Consider the following 22,199-nt stretch of genomic DNA (forward strand, 5'->3'; position numbering starts at 1 on the left):
AGTTGGATAAATATGATATTTTGATATTTAAAAAGAGCATATATGAAATTCTCCCTAGTTTGATTATATAGGTGGAAGAAAAAGAGAAATTATTTTTTTAATTGATAATTGTGTTAGTTTTGGTTGTGAATGGAAATAATCTTATACACCGTATAATATTATAATATTATGATATCTCAATTTAGATATAAAGAATAATTGTATTAAAAGACAATTCGTGGTTCATGGATTCATTGGATTGGATTGAATAATAGGGATACGACATGGGGTCTAGTCAATTCTGGACGACCATGCCGGTCTCCATCACCGTACATGAACTGTGCCATCCTCGCAAGGTTTGTTGCACCATCATTAAACTCCCTTAAAAACTGTGAGTTTGCGCCTGCCCGTTCCTTATTAAGTTTCTTCCAGGTTTCCGTGATTAACTTTTGGATATACCTTCTAGCTTCCGTTTCTGTAGCACCAGTCTCATGCATGTAACATTGGATTGATTTTGGATTATCCCCTCTTGCAATTTCATCCTTAAAGGAATAAAAGAATATATATTAGAGCTTATTTGTTTAAAATACTTTTTTATGATGAAAATACTTATTATGTAATTATGTTGAGAAATATCTTTAACTCTATGTGACTGCAATATAAATTGTAGAAGCATATAGAACAATAATTGTAAAAAATTATAATTACCGAGGATGTCCCTAAGTCATCAACAAGTCGGAGGATTAAGGAGGAGTAGCGAACTATATTTTCAGCTCTCTTTATGCCTTGTAAAATTTCTTCTTTTGAAGTAATCGAGGTCAAAAAGCTAAGATGCGTAAGTATTACTGGAGCAGCTATCGATACACAAGCGTTGTCCAAGTAGTCTTCTAGTGTTGGTGTATGTCCACTGTGATACCACCGTGCTTCTACCAAGTATGCCTTGCATAAATCTGCCCACTATCATGTTATCATTATTGAATGCAAAATTAGATTTGAGCGGGGTCACAATATATTATTAATCAAAAAGGAAACAGGATATGCTATTATTGAAAAGGATGGAATAATCACCTCTTTTTTTAGGTAAGGAAGGATCATGAATCCGGTTTTCGTTAATGTCTCATATGTCATCTCATTTACCGAATTGTAGAATCCAATGAAACAGATCTTCATATAATGTGGAAGCTTTCCGACCAAATTGATGTCCCATCTACAATTATAAACATTTTTTGAAATAATATAAAACTTCTACTGTAATTCCAAGGAAAGAAAGAGCATATTTACAATTACCTGTCCACGATATCAGTAAATAGTTCAAGTTCATCCAAAGTAGCATACACATCATAGACATCGTCAATAGTAGTTATTATGGCATTAACCTTCAATAGTGTTTTTCTTTCAACACTAAAGTGAGGTAGGTAATTCACCCCAACTGTCCACAGGAAATTCTCCACCAATCGATCTCGGGCAAAGCTTAAATTCTTATCCCAACTTGTATCTCTCCACCATCTATTCATATGCGTCATCAACTATCATCATTAGTCTATTCAAGCATACGTACGTCTAACTATTGTTGATTTATAGGATAATGGATACAAATGGGGAAGAAAATGTACCTTGAAGAGTGTTGTAGATCTTCAAGGTGCATAGCTTGGCCGATATTAAAATCTAATTTTGCAAGCTCCAAAAGGGTCGGATTCATGCCACTTCTATTCTCATATTCAACGATAAACCATTTTGCCTCTACCCTCGGTACTCTCCAGTGCAGTGGAAGCTCCAAAGCGTGAGTTACCATTGATGATAAATTTTCAGTAATTTGCTCTAGATTTTCTTTGAGATAGTTAGATGTAAAATCTCTAATATCGTCCAATACGCTTTCATTCTCAAATGAATGATATGAAGCCTCATACAAGTTCAATGTGCACATCATATCCTGGTATAAGTGCGGCTTGAGATTTCGAGTTGTGTCGCTGAAGTTGCAAAATATATCTAATTATATACAAAAAAGAATGATTGAAAGTGTTACTTTTGTGACTCGTGTTCTTTGAACTTTTATACTTTTGGGATGCTGGACCAATATAGAAATCTTTAAATTATCTTTAAGAGAAATGAAGCATCGGAGGTTATAAAAGATATTTTATTAACATTGTACCTTGAGGAACATGATAACCATGTTGTCTCATTATTCTAAAACCAAGGGCTTTATGGTTTAGATCCATTATATCCCACATGTCTTGAGTTTCATAGTAATTGTGGTAAATCATCTCCAAGAGATAATTTATTTCATCCACAAAATGATACGCTATTCCAAGTCTCTGCAAATCATCAATTAGTTCAAGGGTCCTGAACGGATGGCTCACTTTGCATATCATGGACTTCACTGCATCTATCAAAGTATGTGCTCTTGACGTGTAATCATTTCCCTGTGCATGTAACATAAATTCGTGAATATACTAGCAATTAAAAAGGACATGTAAAATGGAAATAGTTATATATAGAACTTATATTGCGTACCTTGTATTTGGTAGAGAGTGACTGAATATGATCAAATGACCATAAAGACAGCTTATAGTTTGCTGATCGTCTAACGAGAGATTTATCCAATGTCGTGGTGGCTATTGATGTGGATTGTGATGAATATAATGGCTTGCATATGTTAAACCCTCTACTTTTGGCACAAGAATCTTTGTAAAAGAAGCTTGAATTGGAAATGAAGTGCAATAAAGCCATTAAGAAGGACGTATACGTCAAAGCCAAAGACCACACTTGAGTTGATGCACAATTTTTTGTCATTGCCAGCTCGTTATAAGTACACTATTAAATTCCTCTGTTTCTTTCCTTTTTTTTTTTTTTGTGGTGAGCAAATACTCAAAATATTATCTTGTTGGTTTGAGTGGACGATATTAATTCTTTGTCGGCAGTTGGTCCCCTGATATTGACAATGCATGTAATGTTTTAAACATGCTTTCCATTGGAAATAGAAATCTATGGACGTTAGTATTCGATGCATTTTTATGCATCTTTTATTATATCTACTCAATTTTTATGCTCTCTTTTAGGATATCTACTCAATGCATTTACATTATTTTTAGGTATTGCTAATTTTTCAAACACAAAAGTTCTACATTTAATATTGGGATATATACAGTAAAGTCCAATATTTTCATCGATTTGACAAGAAAGTCCTAAACTTTATTTTTTTTGACAGTAAAGTCCAAATTACCGGTAATTTTTGACACTTTTACCCTTTTTCCCCGGTTAGCCGGTAATTAGGACTTTTTTGTCAACAAAATAAAGTTTAGAACTTTCTTGTCAAATCGTCAATTAGGACTTTACTGTCAAAAAAATAAACTTTAAGACTTTTTTGTCAAATCGTTTAAAATATTGGGACTTTAGTGAATATATAATTTTTTTTGTTAGAAATTTAATGGTATGATACTCTTTAAGCATAAGAGTTATTGAAACATTCTCTAATCAGCTAGATCCTATTGAAATCCTTTACGTTTGCTTCTTGTTAAATCGTTTTTTTAATCTCAACAAACCGACATTGAAAAAAATTGAGATAATCAATTTTTTTCAATGTCGATTTGTTGAGATTAAAAAAACGATTTAACAAGAAGCAAACGTAAAGGATTTCAATAGGATCTAGCTTATTAGAGAATGTTTCAATAACTCTTATGCTTAAAGAGTATCATATCATTAAATTTCTAACAAAAAAAATTATATATTCACTAAAATCCCAATACTTTGAACGATTTGACAAAAAAGTCCTAAAGTTTATTTTTTTTTACAGTAAAGTCCTAATTGACGATTTGACAAGAAAGTCCTAAACTTTATTTTGTTGACAAGAAAGTCCTAATTACCGACTAACCGGGGAAAAAGGATAAAAGTGTCAAAAACTACCGGTAATTTGGACTTTACTGTCAAAAAAATAAAGTTTAGGACTTTCTTGTCAAATCAATGAAAATATTGGGACTTTACTGTATATATCCCTTTAATATTTTACCGAACATATATGTTTGAGAGTTATTCAAAATTTCTGCAGTTTGCAAGAATACCACTGTTTGTTTTTTTAAGTCACTAAGCTGTTTAATATAAACTAAAATTTAAATAAATTAATTGTTTAAACTTAAAAAGAGTTTATCACAGTACTAGAAAACTAGGCAATTTTCAAATGAAATATCCGTCGAAAATCCATAGGTAAAGCTAATTTCTGAAAGAATTATATCTTTCGTAAAAAGCCCCATGGGTAAATTTTACTGACGCAATACCGACGGAATTTGCGATAGATTTCTGACGGACATCGATGACCACTTGTTGGACTTCTTTGACCAAATTAACGACATGATATTAACGGAGAATCAACATACACTTTTAGTGATTGATTACCGTTGGATAGTTTAATGACGCATTACCGAAAAACACTTTTAGTGACGAATTATCGATGGAATCGACAGTGACAGATTATCAAGAAAATTGTTAATGACGATTTACCGACGAAATATTTTAGTGACAGATTACCGACAAATATTCTTTCCTTTTCGTGACAGCCTTTTCTGTCACAATTCTGTTAGTAAAATGATTTTTTTTAAGGGCTAATAAAAAATAAATTAAAACTTCCAATTTTTTTCTACACAAATCCAGAAACTAAACTAAAGTGAATAAGTAAAAAAGAAATACAATCATAAAGTGTCACAAAATACGATTACATGTTTAAACATCTAAGAATACACAAACTAATATTCCAAAATACCTAATCAAACATCTTATGCCGCATGCAATTACCAATTGTTTGAACATAACTAAAAAGTGTCACAAAATATGATTACAAATTGTTTAGATTAGAAATATAAACTAATTTCCTTGTGACAGATTACCGACCATTTATTATGGAGACAAAAGACAAACCTAGAAAGCTTTTTTTTTCTGCAAGTCACTGAGACAACTAGCTTATTGGTCCATTGACTCCCCAGCTAAGCAAGAACACAAGAAAGCCTTCTCTCAAGCAAGCAAGAAGGAAGGCTATTAAGATGGAAAGCTCTTATTAAGTAAGATTGATTGCTAGTTTCCATCAGTTCAATCATTGAAATCAGTCTCATTTCAACATTAGGGAGAATCCACTTTATCCATTTCAATCTTGTTATCGAAGGAAAAAGGACTAGCACCATTTCTCCATTGCGGATAGACCACTTTTGAAATGAAATATCAACTTTTTGAAGGGAAAAGCTTCAGTGTGAAATTACAACTATATTGGCATCGACTATGTCTCTCACACTTTTTTCTAGGTGGAAGCTGGCAGCAAGGCTTGCTTAACCGGATACACGGAATTGGGATATCTTTCACATGCAAATGTTTATATCGGGAAAGCCTTGCTTATTCAACTCATTCAAAGGGATTATTATTTAGAACCTTGCTCATAAGATAAGTAAGAAAGTGTTTGTGGAATCGACGAGATGATGATGAGTATTTAAATCAATAAAGACATAAAAGATGAAATGGCAAGATAAATTGAATATTGATGGCGGTGCATTGTTGATGTGGAAAACAGGGTAGGGCTTCTCTACAATGATACTGTAGACCGGTTGAAAGGGATGTAGCATAGCTTGGTATTGCCTTTTTCGGGTAAAAAATATCAGAGGTTCCAGTCTTGTCATCTCTACATGTTGTTCTCCTCTGGGCAGTCATGCATGTTTTTGTTTATCGACGCATAAAGAAAATATTTTTTTGCGAATGAACAAGATATTGACGAACTATCCATACGTAAAATCATAATTGTTGATACAAGCCTTCTCCACATAAAAGGAAAATGTTTTGTTACAATAGAAATAGAAGTGATGTAGATTATTCAAGAATCGAAGTTGATTTGCTTTATACAAAAGATCTCAAAGAACTTCTATGAAATGATTTCATGGGATTCAACAAATTGTATTGATTGTGGAATACCATTGAGAAATAGGAATTTGTGTTGTCAAAGCATTTCCTGCGCTTATTTCTAGCATGGAATGAGTCAATCATCCACTATGGTATCTTATTGAACAAAAATGGTGATATTGTTCCTCCAAAGATCAAGAATTTAGATTTTTGGCAAGTCTCATGATCATCCTATAAGAAGGGTTTCAATTTTTTCAAATGAATGATTTGAAGACCTATTGATTCTAAATCAATAAAAATTGTGGATCACCTGGACCTTTCAATTCATAGATGTAGATATCAGACCTATAAATGGGGATATTCCCGAAACTGACAAACAAAAATGGAAGTGAGTTAAACAAAAAAAAGAAGCAACTTGGACAAAAAGAAACAAAGTGGCTTGGAAAAATCTTTTTTGTCAATAACCTTAGATCAATCAATCGAATATTGATTAATACGTAATCGAATTTTCTTGAAAAAAATGTCATTTGGGCTTCAAGAAAGGCATGCTTTTTTCGCACCTCCTCTATTTTGTTTCCCTTTTGCGCCCTGCGCTTCCCTTCGTGCTTCATTTTCATGCATGCTAGCCATTTCTTTATGAAAACTTTGTACCTAAAAATGGTAAGACAAACATATATAGTTAATAAATCTACTAAAATTTTAAACCGTTATAGCAATGTACTTATAATAACAACAAACTTTCACTCTTTTATCCATTATAGCAATTAATATACTCATAATAACAACATACTATAATTTTTTGTCCATTATAGCAACATACTCATAATAACAACATAATTTGAGTTTTTTATACAATATAGTAATCACTTTATTACATTATTACAACATACTATAATTTTTGTCCATTATAGCAATGTACTTATAATGAAAACATACTTTGAGTTTATTCTACTATTTTAGAAATCAATTTAATCCATTATGACAACATGCTATAGTTTTCGTCAATTACAGCAACATATTCATAATAACAACATACTTTGACCTTATGCATTATAGCAATCAAAGTATGCATAATAACAACATACTATATGATGATGTATATATCTTACACGACCGCTTTTCAAGTTCAGGCATAAGTTGTTCGATAAAATACAGTTTTGCCAACCATGTTATGTTCGGTCTTCTGCTGATGGCTCGGTTTCAACTTCTGCTGAAGGTTCAGTTCGGTCTTCAGCTGAAGGTTCGATTCGGCTTTCCACTGAAGGTTTGGTTCAGTCTTCTACTCAAGGTTCAGTTCTCTCTTCTACTGATGGTTCAGTTCAGTGTTCTATTGAAGGTTCGGTTCGGTATTCTCTGATGGTTCAGTTCAGTCTCCTACTAAAGGTTCAGTTCGTTCTTTCACTAAAGGTTTGGTTTGGATTTCTGCGGAAGGTTCAGTTTGGTCTTCTGCTGAAGGTTGGATTTGGTATTATCTAATGATTAAGTTTGGTGATTCGGCCAACATGGCTCGGTTCAATTTTACAGCTCGCTCCTTCCTAACACAAAAAGTTCCAACCTTGCGCCCCTTCCTAATGTACAACCGGAATTTACCTTCCCAAGGTAAATATACTTCAGACTATATATACACCTCACAAACACACATTTTAGGTATGCTCTAACTCTCTCTACATACTTATCGCACTTACACTCGGATTCCACTCGCTCGATGGATCTGATCATCGTTTTGTATCAATACTAACTTAATCGTCGGATATCGCTCCCGGGATGCAAGTCTTGGGGCGACTCTAACGATTCTCACTTATAAGTGTAACAGGAAATTAATATATCAAGGCTTGCTAAAGGCATCGAAGCTCATATCTGAGATCTTCTCTCGATCAGCCTCGTGATGAATTTTCGGGTTACATCAAGTAGCGCCATTTGTGGGACCTCGAGTAAAATAGTTACCGTCTCTTGATCTCAACCTCATTTTCACCCTCGATCTATTCAGATCAATGTGTTTCACCTAAGTTTTGTCAAGATCTGTTGATTTCTATCATCAGCTTTTCAAATCTGTCATGCTCTTACTAATCTAGATCCGCTTCACCATTGTTTAGATATCAAGATTTCTCTTAGTTTCTATTCTTTTGAACATGTTTGGAGATTTAAAGATCTTTCTAGATCAGTCTTGTTTATATCTTGGTGGTTACTTTAGAAACCTTGGAATAAAAACCAATCTTATGAGTCTTATCCTATATCCTTAGACCGTATTACCATCAAATCCTTATTAGTTGAGATTTTTCTACATATTATTCATTCTTTGAAGCAGCCATTGTTTGCAAACACATATCTTATATTTGTACATTTAGTAAACCCTAAGAAATCATTTACCCTTTTACCACAACCAAAACACGTATACCTTCCCTATATTATACAAAAATGATCAAATTGAAAAGTGGTCAACTCATTGTCTCCAATCAACGTAAAAAAGCAAAAGAAATAAAGAAAAATAGCTGATAAATGTGCAAAGACAAAGGACAAACACATGTAAAGACAAAAAAACAAAACAAAAAAGATCCCAGGTGAGCCCAACTCAATCATCCTCTCCATCAGAAGACCTCCGACAACCACCTTCAAGAAACACACCACCTCTAGTCGACATCAAAATTCCGACCAACACCGGTTGCCTCCGGCTACCATGAATCATCTCTGCCTATCAATCGGAAAACCCATCACCTGTCACTCATATTACCGTTCCATTGATGTCACTTATCTATTCCTTTTTACCGATTGATTGTGGTCCGGCAACAATGGTCCATCATCGGTGGTTTGACATCTATATTCTGTCATCCGTGGTCTGGGCACACATAGATCGGTATGTCTCATGTATATATGGTTCAACGTCTCTAGTTTGAACTTGTATTATTCGACATCTCCAGTTCAGGCAGTTTTAGAAGAGAAACAACACTAAGTCAAGTCCAAGAATTCGGAAACCTCAAGTTCAACGAATACAAATAAACAGCAATTGAAAATCAGACCTGTAAAGGGATTGTTGGATTTGTGGAGATGTGTGTTTTGGTATTCTATATAATTAGAATGTTATAAAAACTTCACTCTTCTTTGTTTTATTATACATTTTATAAATATTAAAATGGTAAAATATATTATAGTTTTTCCATGAAACTGGAAAGAATTAGAAAACCACCTAGTTAGACTTGCATTACGAAGTACCAAATCCAAAGCATTAAAACATAAGAGATTCAACTTACTTGGAGTAATGGTTAGTAAATTTGATTGCTAGAACGATTTAGAAATACATGATATCTTATTGTCTTCAAAGTACATTGTCGTTTACAATGTTACCCTTTTAGTTGTAAATATTATATATTATGAATTGAATTGATTTTAATTTGTTAAAACGAACGCTACAAACGATCCAAGCTGATCCCGAGCCAGGTCAGACTTGGCTCGAGCTCGAGCTCGACTCGATTCGAGTTTTCTTGTACCGAGCTTGACTCGAGCTCGTAGAGAATTATACAAATCCGGCTCGAGCTCGAGCTCGAATCGATTCGAGTTTTCTTATACCAAGTTTGACTCGAGCTCGTAGAGAATTATACAAATCCGGCTCGAGCTCGAGCTCGAATCGATTCGAGTTTTCTTATACCAAGCTTGACTCGAGCTCGTAGAGAATTATATAAGCTCAACTCGAGCTTGGGCTTCACTCGTCTTATGTCCAATGTGCGCAAATAAGCTTAAGCTTTATTCAAGCTCGTTAAGAAGCTCATTTCCTATTACCCTAAATCCTTAATTCCTCAAAATATTTTTAATTTTAATATATAAAAATATAATAAATTATATATATATATATATATATATATATATATATATATATATATATATATATATATATAGGACTAGGTTAATGTGTTTCTTACATTTATTGTGTGCTAGAATGCATCAATAGAAATTTAGTAAAATTAAATAATTATTTAATTAAATAAATATAAATATTAAATTATTTCCATCATTGTATGTATATTAAATGATATCCATAATTATAATTCTCTTTTTATGGAAACTAATTAAATTCGTCAATAACGTCAACAATAACATTCTTTCGGAATGAATTCGCATCTACGTTTTATATGTGAGTTCGTTTTTTGTTTCATTACTCACTCACTTAAAATACAATAAATTTGCATAGAATATGAAGAACAAGAGTGTATTCTACTAAAATAAACACTCAATATTCTAGATACGAATTCATTTTGAAAGAATATTATTATTGACATTAATGACGAATTTAATTAATTTCCATAAAAAGGAACTATAAGTAAGGATATCATTTAATATATATATATATATATATATATATATATAATTTTTACTAAATTCTTATTGGTGCATTTTAGCACACAATATATGTGAGAAACATTTGAACCTATATATATATATATATATATATATATATATATATATATATATATATATATATATATATATATATATATATATATATATGCTCGTTTAGGATTGCGAGCCTAATCGAGCTTTGTGGCATAGGTACGAGCTCGAGCTCGTTTATTAAACAAGTTTAATATTAAGCTCGAGTTTGACTCGGACTCTTTTAAAATGGGTTTCGACTTGAGCTTTTAATGAGCCGATTCTGAGTAGCTCACAAGTAGGTTGACTCGTTTACACCCCTAAGTACATCTGCCCCATGCTTTGTATGGGTTCCCTCTAGTTGTAAATAACCGGTTCCAAATTGTCGCTATTATGTATTTTTCGATGATCAAATATAAATGAAAAAAAATGACGACATGAAGTTTATGAATAAGCTACTTCATTCGAGTAGTGACATTTATTTGAATTATTAACCACAATTTTTTTGTTACTATTTAATTTGTTAAACCTAAAATCGAAAGCTTCCTTCACCCTTCTTCTTCTTGAACCTGAGATGTGTGTGGGAAAGATCCCTCACTTCTTGACTGCTACATCAACTTTACATTTACTTTTTTTCCCTCACCAAAACTAGGGATGGCAATGGGGCGGGTTTACCATCCCCATCCCCATCCCGGAGTCTATAACCTTATCCCCATACCCATCTCCATCTCCAACAGATGCGGGAAATCTAATCCCCTCCCCTTTAGATTTTGGGCTTGTCCCCGACCCATCCCCGGCCCATCCCCAACCCATCCCCGTGCTATCAAAAGTTCAAAATCATATGTCATAATAAATCAACTTAAGCCACAAAAAAAATCAAGTTTAATAAACTATCAAAACCATATCTCATAATTAGATTGTTTACATCAATCATAAAATTTAACAACCATCAAAACGAGAACATGATTAAACAAAAGAAATTTCAAGTCTTTGGTTCTATTTCTTTGAGAATTACTCAACATCCTTATCATATGCAACTGATCAAAAGCCTTTGGTTCTCCTTTCTTTTTACCTTGAAGTTCTTTCCGTAGCCAACTTTGGCTACACGTTAATGCCCCAACTTTTTCCGCTTTGAGTCGGTTACGTTGTTTTGTCACTTTATTCCCGCTCATGCTAAAAGATGATTCCGAAGCAACTGAAGAAATTGGAATGGCTAAGATATCTTTAGCAATCTTCTGTAATATAGGAAACTTAGAACCATTACACTTCCACCACATTAATATGTCAAAACCCTTCTCATTCGGTAACAACTTCTCAGCTAAATAATCATCCAACTCAGTTTTTTCCAATCCATCATCCTTAGAAAGCATATTCTCGAAATCCAATTCCCATGTTGATTTGCTTAAAGTAGAACCCCTTCCCTCAAAGACGTTTGTTTCGCATTGTCGTTTCCAAGAAGCTCCTTGTTTTGCATCATGTTTCTTTTTATACTCTTCAAATAACTCAGTAATTATGTTGCGTACTTGCATAATCTCACTTCTTGCTTCTTCCCCATATAACTTTGGAAAGAAATAACCGGTCAACTTTAACTTATTCCTTGGGTCTAAGATAATTGCTACACTCATAATATTATGTATTACATTCCAATACTTCTCAAATTTGGTCAACATAGTTGATGCCATAGACTTAATAACATTATTATCAGATACGCTCCAACTCAACAATGATAGTTTCATGTCACAAATTAAAGGGAAGAATATGTTTGATGTGGGAAATTTGGTACTAGAAATTTTTTCCGTCGCTTGATAGAACAATTTAAGCTTTTCAGAAACACTTGATGCCATATTCCATTCATCTTCACTAGGCAAGCAAACATAATGTTTATCTTTTTTGCTCAAACGATTAAAAACTTCTTTGTACTCCAAAGCAACACTCGAAATCATATAAATGGAATTCCATCTTGTTTTGCAATCAAGAAGTAACTTTGTTTGGAAATTAACACCCACTTGCCAAGCAAAAAATCTAATATCTTGTATTCTTTTAGGAGAACTTGTCAAATAGGAGACACTATTCCTAACATTCTCAATTGCATTGGCAATCACATAAAATCCATCTTGCACAATAAGATTAATTATGTGTGCACAACATCGCATATGAAATATTCTCCCCTTCAAAATCAGCGATGAAGTAGTAAGCGTACCTAAAAGCTTGTCGACGATGGCATCATTTGTAGAACAATTGTCAAGTGTTAATGTTGACAACTTGTTGTCAATGTTCCACTCCAAAAAGCATTCTATCATAGCTTGTGACAATGCATCAACAGTGTGTGGAGATGACACATGTATAAAGATGCACTAAACAAAATACAACACTTACAAACTTCATCCAATATAACTTACAAATAATAATATTAGTTATAGTAAATACCTCATAATTTGATTTTGTAACTTCCAGTTGACATCTATATAATGTGTTGTGATTACCATGTAACCTTTCTTTTGGTTAATTGTTGTCCACATATTAGACGTGAGAGCAATCCTACTAGCATTCTCTTCAAAACATTTGAAGATATGACATTTTTTATCTTCATATACCTTCATTATATCGTCATTGACTGTATTACGACAAGGAGCCTTAAATAAAGGTTGAAGACTTTCGGTATACTTTCGAAAACCATATCATGAATTATAATCATCTTTGCTAGTTCATCTCTAGACACTTCAACACAAATGAATATTTACTCATATAGGCTTTACCATCAATAGTTTTTTGTCCTTGAACCAATATATGTTGCCTAATGTCTCTTCTATTTTTGCCAACACATATCGTGTAATGATCTTTCAAATGTGTTGTTCCATCATTGGATCTACCAGTCAGTTGTTTCTTGCAATGTATGCACTTCGCCCATCTACGAACACCATCAACAAAAATCGGATCAAAATGGTTCCAAGTAGCGGATTTCAACCTTTTTTAGGATTATTTTCTACAGCTTCTTGTTTTTTGTCCTCAAGTTCATCTTCATCATTCATGGTTGGTTGTTTATCATTTTCTGGTGTAGCCATCTAAACCTACAAAAAACACAATTTGTAACATCAAATAGAGTCTAAACATCATACAATCTACACAAAAACATTAATTATAAACATAAATTCATCATCATCATCATCATCCAAAATCTAAAAAACAGAGTATGAACATCACAAAGTCTGCACTCTACACAACAATATCAAATTGGAAAATCATAAACACATATTTGAAATGGTGTATTGAGAATAATATGCATAACAACATCCTAAATTCGTAATGAAAAAACAAAATTGAAACACTTACTCGAATTGAAACAGTTAATACAAAAGAAAATCGTCTCACTGTAATGAAAATTGAAACAGTTAATGCAACAAAAAATCATGTCGCTGTAATGAAAATCATGTCAAACAAAAGATGAGAAGCACGATTGGAATCAGGAGAAAGAAAGTCGCTAACCTGTAACCTGTTTCGTGCCAATGCCGAGTGACCTGCCGCCTGCGATGTTTGGTTCAAACAGAACCACGAATGCACAATTGAAGTTTGGAGATTGGGGTTCTCAGACTCTCAGTTCTCGCCTTCTGGGAAACGACTCGTCACTCTCGTCGTCTCGCAAGTTGCAACTCGTCACAATCTCGTCTGTCTCGCAACTCACAGCGTGCCAATTGCCTAAGCCCAAGCGAATCAACATATGATCATGAAGTGATTGGAAATCGGAATATGCAAGACATACGGAATTATCGATTCTGATTTTCAATTTGGGTCAATCACTCGGTCATGGGCATATTTCACTTAAAGTATATAACATTTATATTTATAGGATAGTACTGGATCTATAATGAATTGATATATTATATGTCTATGTGGGTATAATATAATCGGGGGAGGGGCGGGTTGGGGAATAGCATACCCGTCCCCATCCCTATCCCCACTTTTTGTCATACGGGGATCCCCGAACCCATACCCATTATCCGGTTTTGTAGGGAATACCCTTCCCTAGTCGAGGCGGGTTAACTGAGTTCCCCAGCAGGTTGGGTTATATTGCCATCCCTAACCAAAACTCAAAGTATGGATGAGAATGATCTTTCACTCTTTTTCTTTTTTAAATATATGTATATATTAAATTTAAATATTATCCTCATTTTGTAAGCAATTAAAAACTATGAATCATTGCTAATATATTTTTTATAAGTTTTTTAGGTATGTAATTTAACTGAAAGAAAAAAAAAACAGAAAGTCTGTCCAATCAAAACAAGAAAGTGAATGCGGGTATCTATCCCACTCCCTTCCCGCGTCGCACCATCCGTTATTGTAACCGGAAAACAAAATTCGTCATTCTAAAATATTTTGAAAACCCCGCTTCCCAAAATTAATAGAGAATCGTCGGCCTCCTCCTTCGACTACATAGTTTACTGTTTCTCCGCCCTGTTTTGACCTCGCTCATCTTTTCACCCCTCCAGTGTGTGATTAGGGCTTAAGAAATTCAGCATCACGCATTCACGTCGTCCGTCATCCGTCCTCGTCGTCGGTCGTCGCCTATTTTCACCGTGCGCAATTAGGTCTTAGCGAAAGATTTGATTCGCATCCTCTCCGATCTCACATAAAATGGTATGAATCAACGCTTAATTTTTTTGGCTTTTAAATTTCCTGTTTCTCCACACACATCCTCTTTTCCGAGTCACGTTTTAACTTTTCGGTGGTGTTCAATTTGTGGTCGTAGTTGTGTAACTTTGCTAAAGGGAGGCGACATTTGGGGCAAAATTTGTACCTTCTGTTTTGATTAAATCGTTCAATGGGAACTGTTTTTAACATTTCTTTCACTGTCATTCTTCTACAATTTCATATGTTCTTTTTAATTGATTCGGTAAAACAAGATAGGCGATGGTTCTACAAAAACAACATGCCTACGCTTCTCATATGGTAGCTCATAGCTCTGTAAATTCCATCAGGTTCTTTCTATTGATTTTTGAGTTTGTCTCTATTGATTGTATATGTTTCTTTGAAATCTGAATTTTCATTTTGGAATTGCTATCATCTTTAGGGAGAAAGGTTACATCTATGCTTCAGTATACATTGAAACTTCATTGCAATATATAATCATCTGTTCTTTTGCTTTGATTTGATGATGGTGATAAGGAAAGGTTAGTTGAGAAAGACTTGAACATTAGGAGTCCTTGGGTCATACAATGTATTTCAAACTATCCTCCATTAGTCTAATCGATCCTAAAGTTTCAAAGGGCTGATTGAATGAATCTTTCTTTCTAATAGATCTCTGTAAGTTATTCCTAGTGATCAAGTCATTATAATTTCTTGAAAAACATAATAGCTCAAGTTGCAAAAATCTGATAGTGATTAAAGTTTCTTAAATTTCAGTTTTCTTATATAGCTTAAGGGTGAAGTGAAGTTGTCGATTCTGATTTTAAAAATCTGATATAGAAAATATGATGTGATTCTATTTTCTAAATAATCTTATATGTGTTCTTAATTTCTCAGTAATTTGATATGTTATTATGATTATTATATAATCTAATGTATCATATTTGTGAGGTAATTAATTTTCTAATTAATCTGATGTATGCTAAAGTTCTGATTGAAAATCTGATATGTGAATTCTGATTTTGAAATATTGACATGTGATTTCTAATTCGAAAGTCTGATGTGTTTTTGATTTCTGAATAATATGATATTGTATTTTCTGAATATTTGATGTATATGAAAATCTGATAGCTTGTTTTAAATTCTGAATAATCTGATGTATTTGAAAACATAACAGGTTATTTTTATTTTCGAAAATCTGATGTATTAAAGTTCTGAAAATTTGATGTTAATTTAATTTATGAAAATCTGAAATGTTAATTATGATACCAAATTTATGTTTTTGTTCTGGTTGTGGTGATGGATAGCTAACTTGAGGTTTCATTCACTTGCTGTTGTGGATTTCGTTTTAGTTTTCATTGACCACATTGAATTTACTAATTACTAATTTACCCCTGTTAGATTTCATTCACTTGCTCTTTTAATTTCTAGTGCATTTGGGATATGTCTATATAGATGTATCAGCTACAATGATTCTCAATCTTGTACCCGTGATTGATTTTCTAAAATCCAACCAAAATGCATAAGATTTTTTTTCTGTTTTGACTTGTTAAGGTAAATAGAAAATTTACACTTAAACACACCATTTTCTTTATATTTTTATTAATCTCACACACTATTTTCTCATACTTTACAGGCCAAGAAAATGCTTCTTAAACACTTGAGTTTTTCTTCTGATTATGTAGGCATGGTTTTTACTGGTTTCCTTTTAGAGTGAAAAAAAAAAAAAAAAAAAAAAAATGATGATGAGACATGATGAAAAGATAATAGGCATTACAAGGTTTGTGTGATAGAGACATTTTTGTAATTCGCTAGTATTTATTTTCTGCTTTATATATATTTAAATTCTTTTCTCTGGCAGAAGCTTTTGACTTCAATTAAAATCGGGAAAGAGTAGTAGTCAATTTTTCTGTCAGTGTGATGCAAATTATCTTCTATGCATTTGGGCTATTTGGTAAGAAAATACCATTAATGCCAATATATCATTGTACATGAAACCTCCTTAAAGGTTTTGTTGAAGAAGTGGTAAAGGAGAATGTATATTATCAAATGAAACTTCCAAACACGAAGTAGTTAGAGAATCACTTGAAGGTTTTGTTGCTTGGACAAAAAACCATGTCATTACATGGACAACTTAAAATTTTCTGTTATATCTTTTAAAGTATTTTTCCCTTTTATCAATTTTGTTTTAATGTTTGATGATACATACAAATTGTATTGCTAGAGGTTCCGACTACAACTACAACTAAGGATGCTAACATTGATAATTCTAAAGAGCACAAAATAACTTACACAACGAGTAAAGCTCATGTGAACTACAAGCAAGAGTGTTCATAAGTCGAAGAAGTAATCTACATTTTATTTTATGACTTATTTCATATTTTGTTTGTATATATGGTAGATATATTTTGAGTACAACATTTATGTATTGTATGCTATTTAATTTGGATTAATGATTAATATATTTTTTATTTTTTGTGTTTATTCACATAATATCTATTTGTAACATTTTAATATTGTTGATGTCCATTCGTAATCAAGACTATGATTACAAAATTAAATGTGGCTAAAGGATGACAATAGTCACACCATTTAGAAAAAATCCGATAGTTTTAACGATTATGTATCACCAAATGTAAACAATAGTTACATTTTATTTTCTATAATTATGTATCACCAAATGTTAACAATGATTATGTTTTATTTTCTGTATTAGTTTTTATTTGATTAAATGATATCACATAACATGCTTTACCTTAAATGAATGTAACTAAAGGTAACAAGTAGTCAGTCACATCAATTAGAAAAAATGTGTTGATATAAGTAATATATATTGATGGTTTTAATAGTTATGTATCATTAAAAACAAACAACTGTCACATTGTTTTCTTTATGAGTTATTTTTATATGACTAAATGATATCATATATCATGGTTGAATACAAATGAATGTCACTAAAGGGTAATAATAGTCACAACATTTAAAAAAAATGCGTTGTTATAAGTATTATTTCGTGATGGTTTTAACAATTATGTATCACCAAACTCAAACAATGGTCACATTTTTTTTATATGTTTTATTTATGTGAATAAATGATGTCATATGTCATGCTTTAACATTAATGAATGTCACTAAAGGGTAAAAAAAAACACAATTTAGAAACCATGTGTTGTTTTAAGTACTAGACTACGATGGTTTTAACGTGATAAAATTGCAAAAATGGTCCCTGTGGTATGCATTTTGCTTCTTAGGTTTGGTCTAAACCTCAATTTTTTTTTTTTTTGGATTGGTGGTCCTTTTGAGCTAGTTTCATTATCTATTTGGCCCCTCTGAATATTGCAATGACTTTAATACCCTTGGGGTAGTTATTTTTTATTTTTCTTTCACTTTTTAAATATAATATTTATTCTCTTTATTTTAATAATTAAAAATAAAAGATCTCTCTCTCTCTCTCTCTCTCTCTCTCTCTCTCTTTCTCCCTCTCTCCCTCCCCTCATCTCTCTCTATCTCTCTCTAGAAAAAGGAACACACCCAATTCTCGAAACCCCTATCTTCTTCCTTCTTCCACCTTCGTCGTTATCTCTTTTTCTTTTTACAAACCTTGTTTCAACAAAAAGAAAATCAGGAGAGAAGATACCACTAGAATCACTTCACTTCTCCTATTAAACGACAATAATTTCTCAAAATTTAATGTAGAAAGAGCCGATATTATTATGGGATTTTTACAGGCTTGAACTTGTTTCAAAAAGAAGAAAATCAAGAGAGAAGAAACCACCGTTGTTGCCCTTGAAACTACCGTTCTTCGCATTACAACCCTAGCTCTATAGATCAATGATTGTTTATCAGACTCATTCCCACCTCTCTATCAATTTTTGGGTTTTAATTTCTTGGTGGTGTTTGGCTTCTCAAAAATATTGGTTGTAATTTTGTGAATGCTTTTGTGTGTACCTACATCTATATATTTGTTCTCCGATTTGGCTCTCTTATCCTCGATCTTGTTCCAGGTACATTTGATGGACTTTAATCTATAGGTTTGAAGTTGTTTTCGTATATAATGGTTTTCATTGGAAAATCTTGGTAGTGATTCCAACAAATGTCAAATGGTGGATGTTGTTAAAGACCTAAGAGTCGATACAGATGAAGGAGATGGCGGCTACTGTGATTTACCCCGATGGTTTGGGTGAGGGTTGGTGTCGCGGCAAGTGGTTGTTGCAACGGGTGGAGTGGTTGCATGAATGGAAATAGGAGGTGATTATTGTGGCAATTTTTGCAGTTTTCTGGTGAGGTGGATGTGTTTTGTGGCTAACGCTTTTCCGACATGAGATGAGAGATTGTGGTTGGTCGGCAGCTAGGTGTAGGGGAGGTAGAGTAAGAGATTGTGGTTGGTCGCCGGCTCAGCGGCTAGGTGTAGGGGAGGTAGAGTAAGAAAACCTAAGGGTATTAAAGTCATTTCAATATTTAGAGGGACAAAATACACAACGTGAAACATCCTGAAATTATGATACAAAAAATTTCATTTTTAATTTATGTAAAACAGTATTCCAAAACATTATCCATACAACCCAAATGAAAATAAGTGTATCAACATCATATCAATCAGAGTAATGTCACAAAAGCGGAAACACAGGTGGTGTGTACAATGCAGTCATCCTGAGCCATTCCCATTGGAACCGGAAGTACCAGAAACATAAACTGAAAACCGTAAGCACAGAGCTTAGTGAGTTTCCCAAGATACCACATACCATACATACATATCAAATAATGGGCCCCACCCAATGAGTATAACGGGCCCCGCCTAATGAGTATAACGGTCCCCATCCACATACAATTCATATAAGCATAACATGTAATAACATACAAAGTAACCATCGGGCCCCACCCAGTAAGCATATAAGCACATATACAAGTGTCACACAGATAGCGAGTATTCTAACATAACAGATCATGGGTCGGCATTTGTGCCTTCCACCCGCTAAACATAATGAGGAGACTCACCTCGACTACTAAATCTCACTGAAAAATCCCTGGTTGATGGTCCAACGAATCCTCGAGCTAATCAAAACCAAAACAACACCCAATTAACATTTGGGGTCCAAACCATAACCATAAGTCCGAAAGTCCATTCTTGAGGTACATTTTACCCCTCACTTAGTTTAAGCCAAGACTAAGGCCCAAACTCAAAATCTAAAATGGCCCAAAACCAAATAATCATTCAAGACGTATACTTGGCCTAATTTTCCAAATTGGGCCCAACCCTTTACGTGCTCTTAACCTAAAGCACAAACATTTTCCTAGTATAAAATTCCTCTTCGCAGACGGTCCAAAAAGAACGCGAACTCCCAACCCAAAAAGAAGGCCCAACCGAAGCCCAAAATGAATAATCCCTTCCAACTGAGTACGCGGGGCATACTCAGCTGTATGCTAAGCGTACACGCTGTTTGGCTTGTATGTTGCACATACAGACTTGTATGTCCAACCTACTCCTCCATTAAGCCAAATCTTCCATTAAGCCCTTAATGCTTAAGTCTAGAAGTCCAAATCACAGATCTGAGTCCCAATAAGTGTCTATAACCATAAAGTCACTGTCTTGGTGACTTTGCATGCCCCATAAAGACCCAACTTCAAAATATAACACCCTACTATTAACAAATTGACATAAACTATTTCATGGATGAATCTAAACCCTAAAGGTGACAACTTTATGCATCTAGAGCCTCAGAAACACCAAGAATGGCAACTCATAGCTCCCAGGGTGGCATCAAACCAATAGATCTCATCCTTGGGACCAAAAAGGAACTAAAACTCATAAATGATAGATCTAAGCCACTAATGAGCAAGTTAATAAATTTTTACCTCAAACAAGCAGGAAATGAAAGCAAACAATCAAGATCCACTAACTCTTCCTTGATCCACCACCTTGCTCCAAGCTTCTCCTTCTTAGATATGGATGAAAAACACACCAAATGTACACAATGAGCTCAAAAACACAATGAAGTGCTTAGGGTTTCGAATATGAGGCTTAAGGGTCAGAGGAGGCTAAGAAATGAGGGTTTTTTAAGCCATAAAGATGAATATATAATGTCCAACGCTGAAATTAGGGTTTTCAATATATGCCACATACGCTCTGCATACGCATATGTACGCTGCACATACATGTATGGATGCCCGTCAATCCCTCGCATAAGTACGCTAATGTAACACCCATAAAAATCGAGCCAATTTAAAGCTTTTTCAAAGATTCATAAACATTTAATTATTACAAAATGTTTTTAAAATAGTTTAATACCAGAGTAACCCAGAAACCATAAGTCCAAAACACGAGGATGTGTACGGTCATGCCTTCGCCTTGCCGAGATATCTGAAGCACAAAGTTTAGCGAGTTCCCCCAAAATAGCAACGCCATACAAATATAACCATATCATATAACAAATACAGAACATCATGCATAATGATCCTTCAGCATGACTGGACCGCCTCGCAGGGACTAAAGCCTATCTGGGCCGCTTCCGAGCCTTCGGCATGACTGGACCGCCTCGTAGGGCCTATAGCCTATCCGGACCGCTCGCCGGGTATGTTGGCCTACAACACAAAGTAGGACCGTCTCAACCCAACCCCCAAGCAAACAAACATGTGCACATAAATATCATACACTAGCTTATATCATATAACAGTCAAACCGATCTAACAGATCTCTAATCATAGCAACATCCCAAAAACCGAGTTATTGGACCTAACCGGTCACAAACATAACATCATCCTATAACCAGGACACTAACCTAACCAGGTCACTAAGCATAAGCATATCACCATCCTAACTACCAGGATGTAAACCAATAAACATATCGTGCCATAATCTGGATACAATCCATAAAGGGCCGGCCTTGGTGACTTAGACCCTATCGATATAGTAAGGATAACTCACCTCAAAATGATGAAGTCCCGTAGACACAATCCCAACTGCTGGATGACAGTTTCCCGAACTGTTAATATTAAAACATCACCCAATTAATAATTGGGTCCCAACACATAACCACAAGCTCTTGGAGTAACAGGCTACATTACCCCATCTTGGCTTGATTCAAGCCCGAGGCCCAATCCAAAGGCCCAAAAGTCAAACTAGGAATCAAAGCCCAACATATGGCCTAATTTTCCAAATTGGGCCCAAACTATGGCCCATCTACGACCCAACTACTTAGTCCAGTCCAAACATTTGGCATTTCCAATGAGCCTAATATGATATAATCAACAAGGCCCAAACTATGGTCCATCTATGACCCAATTTTCCGAATTGGGTCCACACCCTCATATGGGTCTTACCCTAAGCCCATCAACATATTCTAGTCTATATGATTATTCTTGGATGACCCATTAAT

The 22,199-nt window shown here is 34.0% G+C and overlaps 1 protein-coding gene and 1 long non-coding RNA gene across 3 annotated transcripts; one reads left to right on the forward strand and one right to left on the reverse strand.

The window, feature by feature from the left end:
* Positions 1 to 136: 136 nt before the first annotated feature.
* Positions 137 to 2,784, reverse strand: LOC111903572 (R-linalool synthase QH1, chloroplastic). 2 transcript variants are annotated; one of them, XM_023899339.3, is made up of 7 exons: positions 2,491 to 2,784; positions 2,129 to 2,399; positions 1,593 to 1,965; positions 1,267 to 1,485; positions 1,048 to 1,186; positions 688 to 936; positions 137 to 521 (listed from the first exon to the last, which is right to left on the reverse strand). In XM_023899339.3, exons 1-7 carry the CDS (start codon positions 2,767 to 2,769, stop codon positions 231 to 233), a joined length of 1,821 nt encoding a protein of 606 aa, XP_023755107.1. In that variant the 5' UTR covers positions 2,770 to 2,784; the 3' UTR covers positions 137 to 230. The 2 variants fall into 2 exon arrangements, with proteins under 2 accessions (XP_023755107.1, XP_052622197.1); XM_052766237.1 differs by lacking the exon at positions 137 to 521 and having other exon boundaries at positions 759 to 929.
* An 11,718-nt stretch (positions 2,785 to 14,502) lies between these two features.
* Positions 14,503 to 16,099, forward strand: LOC122195722 (uncharacterized). The gene is made up of 2 exons (XR_006186317.1): positions 14,503 to 14,838; positions 14,951 to 16,099. It is a non-coding gene; the product is annotated as an uncharacterized LOC122195722 (long non-coding RNA).
* The last annotated feature ends 6,100 nt before the right edge of the window (positions 16,100 to 22,199 follow it).

The sequence above is a fragment of the Lactuca sativa genome, chromosome 8 (genome assembly GCF_002870075.4).
Source record: "Lactuca sativa cultivar Salinas chromosome 8, Lsat_Salinas_v11, whole genome shotgun sequence".
NCBI lineage: Eukaryota > Viridiplantae > Streptophyta > Magnoliopsida > Asterales > Asteraceae > Lactuca > Lactuca sativa.